Source organism: Pygocentrus nattereri, chromosome 15 (genome assembly GCF_015220715.1).
Source record: "Pygocentrus nattereri isolate fPygNat1 chromosome 15, fPygNat1.pri, whole genome shotgun sequence".
NCBI lineage: Eukaryota > Metazoa > Chordata > Actinopteri > Characiformes > Serrasalmidae > Pygocentrus > Pygocentrus nattereri.
In genome coordinates, this window is record NC_051225.1 from 11,920,114 (window position 1) to 11,934,822 (window position 14,709).

Here is a 14,709-nt window from a genome sequence, read left to right on the forward strand (position 1 = left end):
AGTGATTTAAGGTGACTCAGACTCAGATATCTTTACGATGATAGTGGTGATAGGAACCAGGAGTCCCAATGTCTACAATACAATTTTATTTACTATACAAAACCACCAATTAACCAACATGTCTTTGAGTTTGAGATGTCCATGAGTTTTTTATGTAATGTTGATGAAAATGGTCAATCTGACAATCTGAAGATTTCTTTGGGTACTATTTTGCCTCAGAACATCCTACAAACCCCTCTGCCATGAATGGATTACAATAAATTGATTAAAATACATTTTACACCAAAACTTTATCACAAAACTACAATAAACAATGTCTCAAACATCAGGCAGTGTATTAATTTAATGTTTCATATTCAAACCATTTCACCAACAGCCTTCTGTGAGCAAACTTTTAAAGGTAGACATCTGGTTCCTATCACCATCACTGTGAACAATTCTGACTCAGCAGGTTTCTCTAGCATTTCTCATTTCACTCTGAATGACTGTTGATTTGTCATCCATTTAATTATACAGAAATTTTGAATCAGTGGAGTTCCCTTTAAGATAGTTTTCTTTTGTACTGAATTGTATTATTTTGCCTTGGTGGCAACTATAAGCTGCTGACCTTTCTACTTTTGCACTTTTATTTGAGGGTGAGTTTAAGCTCTTCTTCTCACCTCTGGTCAGAAGTCATAATGACTTGGATATGATCCTGAAGATGTTTTGATACTCATCCATGGGGATGTCCATTACAGTCCTTGTACATCTTTAAGACTGTAGTTACTTTGACATGCTGCACAAGGCAAATGCAAATCATTGAATTCAGGTGTTCCAATCACTTCCATGGCCACAGGTGTATAAAAGGCACCTAGGCCTGCAGACTGCTTCTACAGACATTAGTGAAAGAATGAGTCGCTCTCAGGAGCTCAGTGAATTCCTGCGTGGTACCGTGATTGGACGCCACCTGTGCACCAAGTCCAGTCGTGAAATTTCCTCACTACTAAATATTCCACAGTCAACTGTCAGTGGCATTATAACTAAGTGGAAGTGATTGGGAATGACAGCAACTCAGCCACAAAGTGTTAGGCCATGTATAATGATAGAGCGGGGTATAGTGCATAGACGTCACCAACTTTCTGTAGAGTCAATCACTACAGACCTCCAAACTTCATGTGGCCTTCAGATTAGCTCAAGAACAGCATAGAGAGCTTCATGAAATGGGTTTCCATGGCCGAGCAGCTGCATCCAAGCCTGACATCACAGAGCACAATGCAAAGCGTTGAATGCACTGGTGTAAAGCGCCACCACTGGACTTGGTGGAGCAGTGGAGATGTGTTCTCGGGAGTGACGAATCATGCTTCTCCAGCTGGCAATCTGATTAATGAGTCTGGGTTTGGTGGTTGCCAGGAGACGGTACTTGTCTGACTGCATTATGCCAAGTGTAAAGTTTGGTGGAGGGGGGATTATGGTGTGGTGTTGTTTTTCAGGAGTTGGACTCGGCCCCTTAGTTCAAGTGAAAGAACTCAGTGCTTCAGCAGACCAAGAGATTTTGGACAATTTCATGCTCCCAACTTTGTGGGAACAGTTTGGGCACGGCACCTTCCTGTTCCAACATGACTGCGCACCAGTGCACAAAGCAAGGTCCATAAAGACATGGATGAGCGAGTTTGGTGTGGAAGAACTTGACAGGCCTGCCCAGAGTCTTGACCTCAACCCGATAGAACACCTTCGGGAATTAGAGCAGAGACTGCGAGCCAGGCCTTCTCGTCCAACATCAGTGTCTGACCTCACAAATGCTCTTCTGGAAGAATGGTCAAAAATTCCCATAAACACACTCCTAAACCTTGCGGAGAGCCTTCCCAGAAGAGTTGAAGCTGTTGTAGCTGCAAAGGGTGGGCATCATATTAAACCCTATGGATTAAGAATGGGATCTCATTCAAGTTCATATGAGAGTGAAGCCAGATGAGCGAATACTTTCGCAGTAAAGTGTATGTTTGCTTAGTGTCCTTCACTCCGGGAGGATAAAACTGCCATAGTGAGATGTGTTGATATACTGCCCTCTTGTGCCCAGATAAAGAAAAGCATCCATATACAAAAAAGTAGGCTGGGTAAAGTAAATTCACTAAACATATTTCCTATGGCTCTGTGCAGGTTCAATAGAGTTCCTCTGCATCAAACTTATCTAACCATGCCCTTATTCCCCTCACTTTGTGCAGTGGGGTACAGTCATGCTGGAACAAATAAGGGCCTTTCCCAAACGGTTGCTAACTAAGCTGGAAGCATATGATTGTTTAAAATGTCATTACCTTATGGAACCAAGGGGCTAAGCCCAAACCCTAAAATCTACAGATAGAGTTCTCCTGGCATTCGCCAAACTTAGACTCTTTCATTAGACAGCCAAACAGTGAACTGCAATTCAACAGTCCAGAGAACACATTTCCACTGCTCCAGAGTCCAACTGTAGTGTGGTGTGTTTTATACCCTTCCAGTCAGCGCCTGGCATTGTGCATTAGGTTTATGTGCAGCTGTTCACCCATTTCATGAAGCTCCTGATACAGAGGGCTTGTGCACAGTGGTTGTGCTGATGCCAAGCACTTGCAATTATGTTTTGGAACTCTGTAGTGTGACACTTCTACATTTATCAGCGTTCAGCAGGCCAGCTCTGTTAGTTTGTGTGGTCTGCCGCTTTGTGGCTGAGCCGTTGCTCCTTGTTGCTTTCATTTCACAAAAATAGCACTTAGTATTGACTGCAGATGTAGGAGGACAGAAATTCAACAAACTGACTTGTGCCAAAGGTAACATCCTATGAAAGTGCCTTGTTTAAACTCACTGAGCTCTTCATTATGACCAGTTCTTTATTCTACTGCCAATGTTTGAAATGAAAATATGTGATTGATTTTTCACACCTGCAAGCTATGCATGATGGCTGAAACACTTGAACTCAATAATTAAGAGGGGTGTCCACATACTTTTGGCCATATAGTGTAGTTTTTAAATCTCTTAAATGGTAGCACCCTCATAAATCTCTGAATGCCTGAAAAATGATTGTTGCAGATCATCATCAGAGTGCGCCTTCCTCATATCCAAAGTATGACAAAAAAAGCCAAATATCTGGACCGTACTACCAATAAATATTCACCAGACACCTTTTATCATTTTTAAATGTAATGTTTATGTTTATCATGTTTAAATGTATTTTACTAGCTTAGCCATCATTATTTTCCTTACTTTTATCTACATTTACACTACTTTAATTACAATGTACTTGTATTCTTTTGATTTTTTATTTTTTGTCAGTTTCTATTTGTTGCATTTTCATTATTTTTCTCATTTTAATGTTTTTTTCTTTTTCTTTAAAAAAAAAACTTTACACACTATATATCCAAAAGTATTCGCCCATTCGCCCATTCTTAATCCATTGGGTTTAATGGGCCCACCCAACCACCAAACCCAGACTTGCCAGATGGAGAAGCATGATTCGTCACTCCACTGTTCTAGAGTCCAGTGACGGTGCTTTACACCACTGCAATCGACGCTTTGCATTGCGCTTGGTGATGTAAGGCTTGGATGCAGCTGCACAGCCATGGAAACCCATTCCATGAAGCTCTCTACGCTGTTCTTGAGCTGATCTGAAAGCCACATGAAGTTTGGAGGTCTGTAGCGATTGACTCTGCAGAAAGTTGGTGACCATCTGCTGACCCCACTCTGTTACGTGGCCTAACACTTCGTAGCTGAGTTGCTGTCGTTCCCAATCACTTCCACTTTGTTGTAATACCACTGACAGTTGACTGTGGAATATTTAGTAGTGAGGAAATTTCACGACTGGACAGCTGGCACTAATGCACTAATGGATTGGATGTTATAGTGAAAGCTTATTACCCTCAAGAAAGAGAAGGCTAGGTCAGAAAGTCTGTAGAATTCTGGGATGCAATAAAGTTTTGAGCTGTTACCCTCTGGTGGCCACTCTTGGTTTTCAGCGTTTGTTAGGAACAGGTCACATTTTACAGTTTTAAACCAGGCAAAGGGCCAAAAGAAACATAAACTGAGTATCGCAGCAGTGATTTCTATGGTCACCGATTTCAGGCAGTCAGCTTCTACAAAGGATATGCAACTAGGCAATAAATGTGCTTATCCATCTATCTATGGTCCCCTGAAATGCAGAGGCTTTGTATAGAAGATGTTTCCTATATGGTTTAGGCAATAAAGAAGTACATGTGTTGAAAGTAGACATTCTTAACCTCACAGTCACTGCTTCATTTAAAATCCAGTACAATACAGATCCACAAGTGGGTAAAAAGGACAGAGGAACTGTACTTAAAGGGGCATTCCGGCCTTAAACTAGCATTTAAGAGAGTTATTGGTCATGTAATATTCTGCAGTGCAGCACTGCATCCCTCAGACTCATCAGCTTGGCAGAATTCTAAATTTTGTGTTCCTTTATGTGTTTTCATTCATTAATATTGTCTCACTACAATACCCAGCATTACATTTCTACCACCTTCAAGGTACATCACCAGAGTGGGGTTTCAACTCTCCAACCTGAGAACTAGTTAGAAGTAAACATACTATACAGGTACATGATTCATTCATCAAAGTACACACAATGTAAGTGCACCCTCAAAAGGTACAACAGTGGTTTTAAGGTCCAATGGTACATCTTACCTGATTTTTTCCTAGTGGAAAAGTAGGTATTTGTAGCTTTTCATAAGCGATTGTTTTAAATCAGAATAAAATAAAAAGCCTGGAGACGAGACGGGGGGCATGGAGTCAATACAACTTAGAAAATATAATGTCAAAGGAAATTCTGGTACAATTATGTTCCCTGACTAAAGGTACTGGGATGTACCCCTGAGGGTCACAAGTGACAAGAGGGGCACTGCCCCAGTGACTGTCATTCCTTTTTCTAAGAGTGTACTACTCTTGAGACTATAGTGGCACTACTGTAGGACAGATGAAGCTATGGTTCAATTTTCAGTTGACTAAGTAATCAACAGTACTGGTCTTTGCACAAAAACACACTAACAGTTGTGGAGAGTTGCATTTTGCAATGATATGAATCTGAATGCTTTAATAATAATATTCAAATGCCCAGGAACTCGACTGACAAGTAAGAGGGAAAAAAAACTCCTGGCTTTTGGGATTTGAGTACTTCATAAAAAAAAAAAAAAGTAAGGACTGAAAAGTAGTTCACTTTTTTTTCCCTCTCGGAAATGCAATTGACTAAAATACAAGTTCAATAGTGCTCCAGTACAGTACAAATCTTCCAAAATAGTAATTAGGTATTGTAACAAAGCACAATTACTTAAGTATTTTCCACTTCCGGAGCCACAAAAGACAACTCTTATCTTCTGTACACTCTTATGCACATGTGAGTATAGTGTGTCTTATGCATAATCAGAACCCATGATGAACAAAAACAGTCAGCCTTACACAATTTCTAAGGAATCTATAAACAGAAGTCAAGGAAAACATTTGTTTATGATTTCATAATAAATATCTTCATCATAGAGCATGTCAAGACATTCAAAAGAAAAGTTAATCCAATTTATAGCATTTTTTTATAAGAATAACATACTGCAATACACCAACTCGGTGTAATACTGTGATTGTGGAAAGAATTTAAATGATGAGACAGTAGAGAAAATGAAAATCGGGAGCATAAAAACATGTAGCACAGTCGCGCTCAAACTGACATGTCAAACATCCCCAACTGGATGAACTGTTAGAGTGAACCTGTGTAAGCCTGTTACCTGTTCACACTGTTCGTCGGTCAAACTATTTCGGAGTATTCGCAGCATTCAGGATTACATGGCATGTTATATGTTATGTCTCTGAGCTGCAGATGTGGATGTAGATAGCAGTCAGAATGAGAAAAAGATGAAAACTAAGTAGTGCCTTGGATGTTGGAGGTATGAACAGCAATAAATATGAACAAGGACACAACCATGTGACGTGAAATCAACCAACCGATGTATCCGACGTCTACCTTATGTGGCATGGCAACCCTTGAGATTCAGTGCAAATAAGACTGTTTATCATATAGACACCACTCATTTCCTATAGGTCCATGAAAAAACAAACTGCTTTCTTAAAACCTCAAAAAAAGCATTGGGACAAATGAAGTTTCTCACATGAGGCTAGTGGGCTGCACAGGCTAACATAGCTAAATATTTTAATATATAATTTATATTAATATAAAGAGTTTTCGGTCATTATGCTAAATCAATTAAGACTACAGGATAGTTTCTCTCTTCTGTTCGTTTCTTTCTTTTTCCTCCAGGCGGCAAAATCAGCCAGAACCAGGGTTGTGAGTGAGTTAGCGATTACACCAACAATCTCCCATTTTAAGACAAAATTAATTAAAACAAATCCAGTCTGAGAAAGTTACAATACATATGAGGCATCTTCATAAACACAACTCTCCATGTCTCATTTCTGTCCAACAATATGCAATGGCAGTGCAGAAAAATCTAGGATAAAAGTGTCAGGAGCACCTCCTACATATAGTTGGCAGCAGTACATAGGACATTAAGCTGGCACAGCATTAGACTGTTTGGAGTATCATCATCCAGTCCTAAAACCAAGACCACCCTGAAGGCTTCAGGAAGCCCATAATGCCCATTCTCCTATGTTAAGGCTCCAGATAAAATAGTATCTAACATCCAAACTGTAGGGTGAAAGAGCATGCTGATGGCACATTCCTGTTTTATAACATATACTGAAGGATGTGTTGTATCTAAAAAAGTTCATTATCTCACCAGTGTATAACACAGAACTAAGAAAATGAATGTACTTTGCGTTGTCAAGGCAACACACCCTAAAACACCACAAAAGTATTGCTTTACAGTTATGAGAAAAAATTGGGAAATGTTGAAAAGATAAAAACCACTGATATTAATATGAGGCCAGCAATTAGTATCCAGGGTTATTAAAAATATGCAGAAAAATGTAAAAAAGAAAAAAAGAGAAAAAACCCTGTATCATCTGCAATCTGCAAGGACAAAAAAGAAAACTGAGGGAAAGATGGTGAATGTGGGCCAAATCAGAGCTTTGACAGTTCTGAGCCATTTCACCATGTGGACAAGGAAGGGCTCGCAGTGTGACGATGAGGAGAAAGCAGAATGAAGCAGACTTGTGGGAGCTTCATTCCAGTTTCTGCTGCAACTTCTTCTGGAAGCACACCGGGAGGATGGAGAGAACAGCTAAGACACCCAAAACTGCCAAAGAGTTCCAGGACACTGCTTCTCCTGCTGTTGTCAGTTTGTATAGCGTCGTACCAGCATTAATTGCTACAAAAGATGGAGGAGCTACCCTGTCAAAGAGAGGAAAGAGCATGCTAAAATGGACGGTCTCATTAAATGTTACTGGAGCAGAAACAAAAATGTAAAGTTCTTTGCTTTATGGAAAAAAAAAATAGAAGTATCTCAAATGAAACACACAGAACTGAAATTTAGATGTTAAGCACCATTAGATATTAAGAGTCTTACCAAGAAATGTACCAATGAAGAAGACTCCTAGAGGCACGTTAATGACCGGGGAAGTTATGTTGATAAACCAGTTGGGGAGGAATGGGGTGATTCTCAGAAAAATTATATAATTGATCAGATGTTCTCTGTGCTTATCTACCTGTAGATAAATTCAAGGCAATCATTCAGTATAAAGTAAAATCTGCTTAAAATACATAAAAGGTGACAGACAAACAGAAATAAACATGTTTCAATTACACCTGTAACATAATGGTCAAACTAAATTCCAACACACTGACTGAATGAGGATCAATATATCCACTCATGTTAAATTTTTACCTGTTGAGACCACTTCTGGGCTCTCTCTGTGAGGTATTTGTAGACCACCGGTCTGCCAACTAAATAAGACAACATATAGCAGAAGGAAGCTCCAAGGCCTGAACACTGAAAAGGAAACAATCTAGATGTTAGTGAACAGTATGTATTACAGGTATGTTAAAACCTACACTGCAGTGCAAAACACTGGGCCAAGCCCAGAATATAATGTTTTATTTACTGAAGTTTTCAGCCTGATCAGAATCCAGATTTAACCTCTTCAAATCCTTGAGACCATCGGTGTTCCCAAAACTTCATAATTCTTAAGCTACAGTACTGCATGAAAGTCTTAGGCACCCAGATACATTTCAAAATCTATTATTTGTGTAGTGTGTTCATTTGCTGAGAAAATGGTTAATATTTGAATAAACAACATTTATAGAATATTAATTAATAATGATTTTATATATATATATATATATATATATATATATATATATATATAAAGGCAAACCATTTTTCCACAAATCTGGGCTACAAACTAAACAGACAGCGTCTCTTCAGTGATCTGCTCTGTAAAAATGATTTTTATAAAATAAAACATGCCATAGTAAGTTACTTTCTCTATTTGCTTAATGATTTATTGTCAAATCCTTGAAACCTTAATGCTTGCCATTTTTGCACAGAGTATAGATACATACATTTTAAAGTGGATGTACTGGATATACTTCCTGATCTATTTTATACAGTGGGGAAAAAAGTATTTAGTCAGTCACCAATTGTGCAAGTTCTCCCACTTAAAAAGATGAGAGGCCTGTAATTGACATCATAGGTAGACCTCAACTATGAGAGACAAAATGAGGGGAAAAAAAAAAAAAAAAAGTAGAAAAATCACATTGTCTGATTTTTAAAGAATGTATTTGCAAATAATGGTGGAAAATTTGTATTTGGTCAATAACAAAAGTTCATCTCAATACTTTGTTGGCAATGACAGAGGTCAAACATTTTCTGTAAGTCTTTACAAGGTTAGCACACACTGCTGCTGGTATGTTGGCCCATTCCTCCATGCGGATCTCCTCTAGAACTCCCTCCAAAGGTTCTCTATGGGGTTGAGATCTATCCATCGATCCATCATCTCTATGGCTGAGTGGCTAGGCCACTCCAGGACCTTGAAATGCTTCTTACGAAGCCACTCCTTTGTTGCCCTGGCAGTGTACTTGGTATCATTGTCATGCTGAAAGTCCCAGCCACGTTTCATCTTCAAAGCCCTTGCTAATGGAAGATGGTTTGCATTCAAAATCTCACAATTCATGGCCCCATTCATTCTTTCATGTACACGGACCAGTCGTCCTGGTCCCTTTGCAGAGAAACAGCCCCAAAGCATGATGTTGCTACCCCCATGCTTCACAGTTGGTATGGTGTTCTTTTGATGCAACTCAGCATTCACTCTTGTGTTTGTACCAAACAGTTCTACTTTCATCTGACCATATGACATTCTCCCAATACTCTTCCGGAACATCCAAATGCTCTCTTGCAAACTTCAGACGTGCTTCTCTGAAGTTTGAAGTGCCCGTTTGGCACTGCAAGATCTGAGTCCCTGGCGGCATGGCGTGTTACTGACAGTAGCCTTTGTAACGTTGGTCCCAGCTTTCTGCGGGTCATTCACTAGGTCCCCCCCGTGTGGTTCTGGGATTTCTGCTCACCGTTCTTGATCATTTTGACCCCACGGGCTGAGATCTTGTGTGGAGCCCCTGCTCGAGGGAGATTAGCAGTGGTCTTGTAGGTCTTCCATTTTCTGATTATTGCTCCCACAGTAGATTTCTTCACACCAAGCTGTTTGCCTATTGCAGATTCAGTCTTCCCAGCCTGGTGCAGGTCTACAATCTTGTTTCTGGTGTCCTTCAACATCTCTTTGGTCTGAGTTTGGAGTGTGACTGTTTGAGGTTGTGAGCAGGTGTCTTTTATACAGATAACAAGGTCAAACAGGTGCCATTAATACAGGTAATGAGTGGAGGACAAAGAAACCTCTTAAAGAAGAGGTTACAGGTCTGTGACAGCCAGAAATCTTGCTTGTTTGTAGGTAACCAAATACTTATTTTCCACCATTATTTGCAAATAAATTATTTAAAAATCAATGTGATTTTCTGATTTTTTTCCCTCGTTTTATCTCTCATAGTTGAGGTCTACCTATGATGTCAATTACAGGCCTCTCATCTTTTTAAGTGAGAGAACTTGCACAATTGGTGACTGAATAAATACTTTTTTCCCCACTGTATTATCATAAAAAAACAAACAAACAAAAAAACAAACAAACATACATGGACATAAGTATGTTGAAACCCAAACAACACTTCAAATGTATTAGTTAAACCTCTCATTCCACAACCAGGGCATTTATATGGAGCTGGTTTGCTGCTATAACAGCCTGCACTCTACTGGAAAGGCTTTCCATCAGATTTTGGAATATGGTTGTGGGGAATCTCTTCTATTTAGCCACATGAGCATTAGCGATATCAGGCAATGATGTTGAAGCAAAAAGCAACAAAAGGCCGTGGGTTGCTGAAATTTTATCATGGGGAAGGGTGTTCTTTGGCACAATGCGAAATGGAGTAAAACTCCCTTCGCCGTGATAAAATCTCAGTAATGCACTGCCTCAAATGGCTTATTGCTTTTATAGAACAGTGGCCAACATAAAATATATTAATTATCTAAAACATTGTGCATTTTAAGTTATTATTATTAATAATCGATATAGCCAAGTATTCCACCAAGAGATATAGATCGTTTAGAGTACAGTATCATTGCTAGGCAACCACTAACCACTGAATGAGGACAAGAACGTTTCATCACCAATCACTGTAAACTGCAGACACGTCATAATTTTTCTCATATAACAGGGAACATAACAGCACTGTTGAATACAAATAGTTTTAGGTCACCAAATTACCACCACGAGTCTTCTGCCAGTCTGACAACATCACTTTTTTCACGCTGGGGCTGAGTCTCAAACGGCACCCTGCTCCCTACATAGTGCACTACGTAGGAATTTAGTTACGGACTCTTGCAGCCCAACAGCGCAAAGTATCACTAAACAATGGTCACTTGGGATTCATCCACATTCATACATGACAAGCAGTCACTATCTGAGAGCAGAAGCTAGAACTTCTAAACATAATGTTACTCAACACTCTATTGCACTTGGGAGTGTGGAGCTGTCTGGGATTCAGAAGGGTTTTTCATGCTGTTGTGCAGTAATACAGCGTTCAGGTGGTGTGGGGTGGTCACAGCCATGGTATATCATGGATTTTACAACGGCTTTGAACACAGCTCAGCTGATCAGATTTTAGGACCGGAACGATCAGTTTTTTTTATTGAGCAAAAAGGCCAGTCAGTCTGCATTCCGCTTGATCTCAAAGATGTTCCATAGGACATCAAGACAGATGCAGGCTACTCAGTCTTCCACATCAATCTCAGCAAAACAACTTAATGAATCTTGCATTGTTATGCAGAAATAGCAAAGCAATTATTTCCCCAAACTACTGCCAGAAAGTTGAAATTACACACCTCTCTACTATATCATTGTATGCTATAGCAGATTAGTTATTAGATTTCCCTTCACTAGATCTAACGGTTCCACCCAAACTATAAAAAGCGACCCAGACTATTATTTCTTCTCCAACAAACTTGAAATTAGGCACTACACATTGACAAATAGCATTTGGTAGTCAAGCCTACTAATTAGAAAGTGAGTTCACATACTTTTGACCAAGTATGGAATTGATTTAAACTGAGAAAGTGATTAGGTCATACTTACCAGGCATACCAGGAACAAGGCTAGGGGGAAGGGATAGAGATAGCCAGAGAGTATACTGAGGAAAATTGAACCTGGAATTGCAAATGTCTGGAGGCTGGGATAAAACAGTCAAGGACCACAAAAGATTTATACTACATAATATGTACAGAACATCACATAAGAAAGGTTAGGAAGTTCAGTTCAACACTAAATACTCCAAACAGTGATCAGTTTATAAGTCATTTTTCACTTGTCTCTCTGACTCCGTCTCAAGGGTCCAAGATGTTAAATTAACTAAAGGTTCACTTGGCAAACATTGGACTTCATTTACAAATTTATTTATAAATTTTTTTTTGAGAAAGGTCCTAAGAAATAGTCTGCATCAGATTCACTATGTGTTCTTAAACTGCAGAACTGTTTGCATCTTTGCGCTTGAGTGCGCGTAGACTCTGTTCTTACCCAAGAAAAAATCCCTAATAAAAAATGTTTGTGAATGTTTGAATGTTGATGAAAACTACATAAGTGGGTTTTAAAAAGAAATTTCTTCTTAAGAATGATTGATGAATGAGGCCCATCTATACATAGTAAAACACACTGTCCCAGATGTTTGTCATGTCACTTCAGGGTACATATCTGAAGATAAATCCCATATTTATATTACCAAATATATTTCCAAATATTTATATTATCATTAAATTATTACATTTAAAAAATCCACCATTTTGTCTGTCCACCCAAATGTCTCTGTTGTTAAGAAAGTAAAAAAGTCATTCAGAGGGGTTTGGTGTGAAATGCTCCGTTCTAAAGAAACTGGCTCAAAACTGTTCACAGTGGTGGTGATAGGAAGCTTTTAGAGGTGAATGGCTGGTTCCTCGCAGAACATCCATCCATCCATGCATTTTCTAAGCTGCTTCCCCGTCAGGGCTTTACCCTCACAGAACATTATTACAGTAAATGTTTATGAATATTAAGCATGATGACAGACATTGTCTTGTTTTATGATAGTTTTAGGAAGTTCTGGTCCAAAACACATTTTTGAAATCCATTCATTGTGGAGGGATGATGCAGTATTGTGAGACAAAATCATTTCTAAAGAGATTTTTCAGATTTACCACTGTTAACCATTGTTAACCATTACCAGTGTGGCATATAAAGACTCAGAAAACACATGTAGGTTCAGAGGTTGTTTGGGATGGTAAATAAAATGGCTATGAGTTGTAGATACTGTGACTCCTGGTTCACACGAGTCTACTCTGAATAACTTTGTCGGCTGCAGAATTCTAATTCTAAATCTATCCATCTATCTATCTAACACATTCTGATTATCAGCAATAGATGGCAACATAAAAATCAGCAAAATAAATGCCGAAAATGTAGCAGAAAGCACTTATGCACCCTGCAAATTCTGTAAAAGATCACCAATGTGGCACGACGGTAGATGCTACACGGATAAACTGTTCCATACATATATTGGCTGGTGTCAGTAACTCCGAATGCTTTCACAATGGCTTCTACCTCAACACTGTTTTTTGACCAGAATGCAGGTGGAAAACAAGTCAGGAAAAGAACCTGTAGCACAAAGGATACAAGATATATGTAGCAAAATAAGCTATCAGCACTTGGGTATAATAAGTGTCCTTATATTTGGAAAGCACTGTACCCAATGCCTTAGCGTCATCCATATCTTTTGGGATTTTTATCGTCTTTCTCTCATCTCTGAAAGGAAACAGGGAAAATGAGGGAAAGGGCTAGCTTTATATATAAATGAATAAGTAAATAACAATAATAAAACTCATCACCATCACTGTTTTCATGGGTAATATACTATGCGTTTAACTATAAAGACTATTAATAACAACAACAACAACAACAACAACAACAACAACAACAAACTTCCTTCTTTTTATTAACATTTAATAATTTTATAATAATATTATAATATTTTTATAAATTGTTAATATCGTGTTTGGCATTCAAAAAAGACAAAGTGATAAATATGTAGTTAAGAGAAGAAGCACACTTACTCGCTCAGCTCAGGGAAATTTCTATAAACCAGATACATAACTGAGGCAGAACATGCAAAGATGGACAGCAATATAAGGAGAGACATGCGGGCAGAACCTCCACCAGAGTACTGCTGACCTCCTGTGAGAAAATGAAACAATAATAACCACAGTAAACATTTCTTTAAACATTCATTGCTTAAAGCAGCAGTTCCTACAGATAACATACGATACACAGACTCCGCCTCAATGATAGAGCAACGCATTGCTCAACTTTGCGTCAGCAACTTTGCCCCAGAGAGAGAGAGAGAGAGAGAGAGAGAGAGAGAGAGAGAGAGAGAGAGAGAGAGAGAGAGAGAGAGAGAGAGAAGGGTTACGTCGCTTCGTCCTGACTAACTACAATTACTACATTAGACAACTTTCCTGCTCAAACACCTAAATATACTTAGCTATTTTGTACTATCTATTTACTTGGAATATCTGAAAGACAAAGGTTCCTCGGCTAAACTCGACACTGGAGTTGCTGCTGGCTATTTATATCACACACATTGGGGAACCGGTTCACAGCGTCCGGTAAACAAGAGTAAGGTTAATTCACAGTTGGCTAGCTAAAAAGAAACCTCCCAGTTAGCTGCCTAAGCTAACACTACAGCTTCCGAAAGCTCATTATGCCGGTCTTGTGTCCGAGACGAGGTGTAACAGGCGGTCAAACTATCTTCTGAGCTATTTTTGTCATTTATCCAGCTAAATATCTTCGCTGAGTGACGTTAATCGTTCAAGCTAATCGATCCTTAGCTAACGCTACAAACCCTCACTGGTTACCTTTCAGGGACTGAGTGTCTTTAACCGTCGACTCTTCCTCTAACAGGGCAGCGCCTTCTGTTTCGCGGACTCCGCTTCTCTTCTTGGCCATTTTGACTTATGAAAAAATCCAACAATAACGTTAAACTTAGCTGTGGGTCTCCTCAGACGCTGCTCACCGATGTGGGAGCTGGAAAATCACCCGGTTACTAGAACTAGAGCGGTAGTGACCTTTTACCTCTGTCTGTCCCACGACAGCGCTGTGTGGAAGGCCGAATAGCGCCTCTACTGGCTCGATATATATTCAGTGTATATATATATATATATATATATATATATATATATATAT

The 14,709-nt window shown here is 39.1% G+C and overlaps 1 protein-coding gene across 1 annotated transcript; it reads right to left on the bottom strand.

The window, feature by feature from the left end:
* Positions 1-5,017: 5,017 nt before the first annotated feature.
* Positions 5,018-14,586, bottom strand: tmem41b (transmembrane protein 41B). Its single transcript, XM_037545045.1, has 7 exons — positions 14,382-14,586; positions 13,581-13,701; positions 13,144-13,272; positions 11,578-11,671; positions 7,788-7,892; positions 7,469-7,608; positions 5,018-7,294 (listed from the first exon to the last, which is right to left on the bottom strand). The coding sequence occupies exons 1-7, from the start codon at positions 14,470-14,472 to the stop codon at positions 7,126-7,128; spliced, it is 849 nt and encodes a 282-aa protein (XP_037400942.1). The 5' UTR covers positions 14,473-14,586; the 3' UTR covers positions 5,018-7,125.
* Positions 14,587-14,709: the final 123 nt, after the last annotated feature.

Bases quoted from the DNA above. Each gene is read 5' to 3' on its own strand.
- tmem41b (XM_037545045.1), bottom strand. From the start codon at position 14,472: ATGGCCAAGAAGAGAAGCGGAGTCCGCGAAACAGAAGGCGCTGCCCTG. The intron at 11,672-13,143 runs GTATCCTTTGTG...GTTTTATCCCAG, and splicing joins TATTTTGCTACATATATCTT to CCTCCAGACATTTGCAATTC. The intron at 7,609-7,787 runs GTAAAAATTTAA...ATTTATCTACAG, and splicing joins CCCAGAAGTGGTCTCAACAG to GTAGATAAGCACAGAGAACA.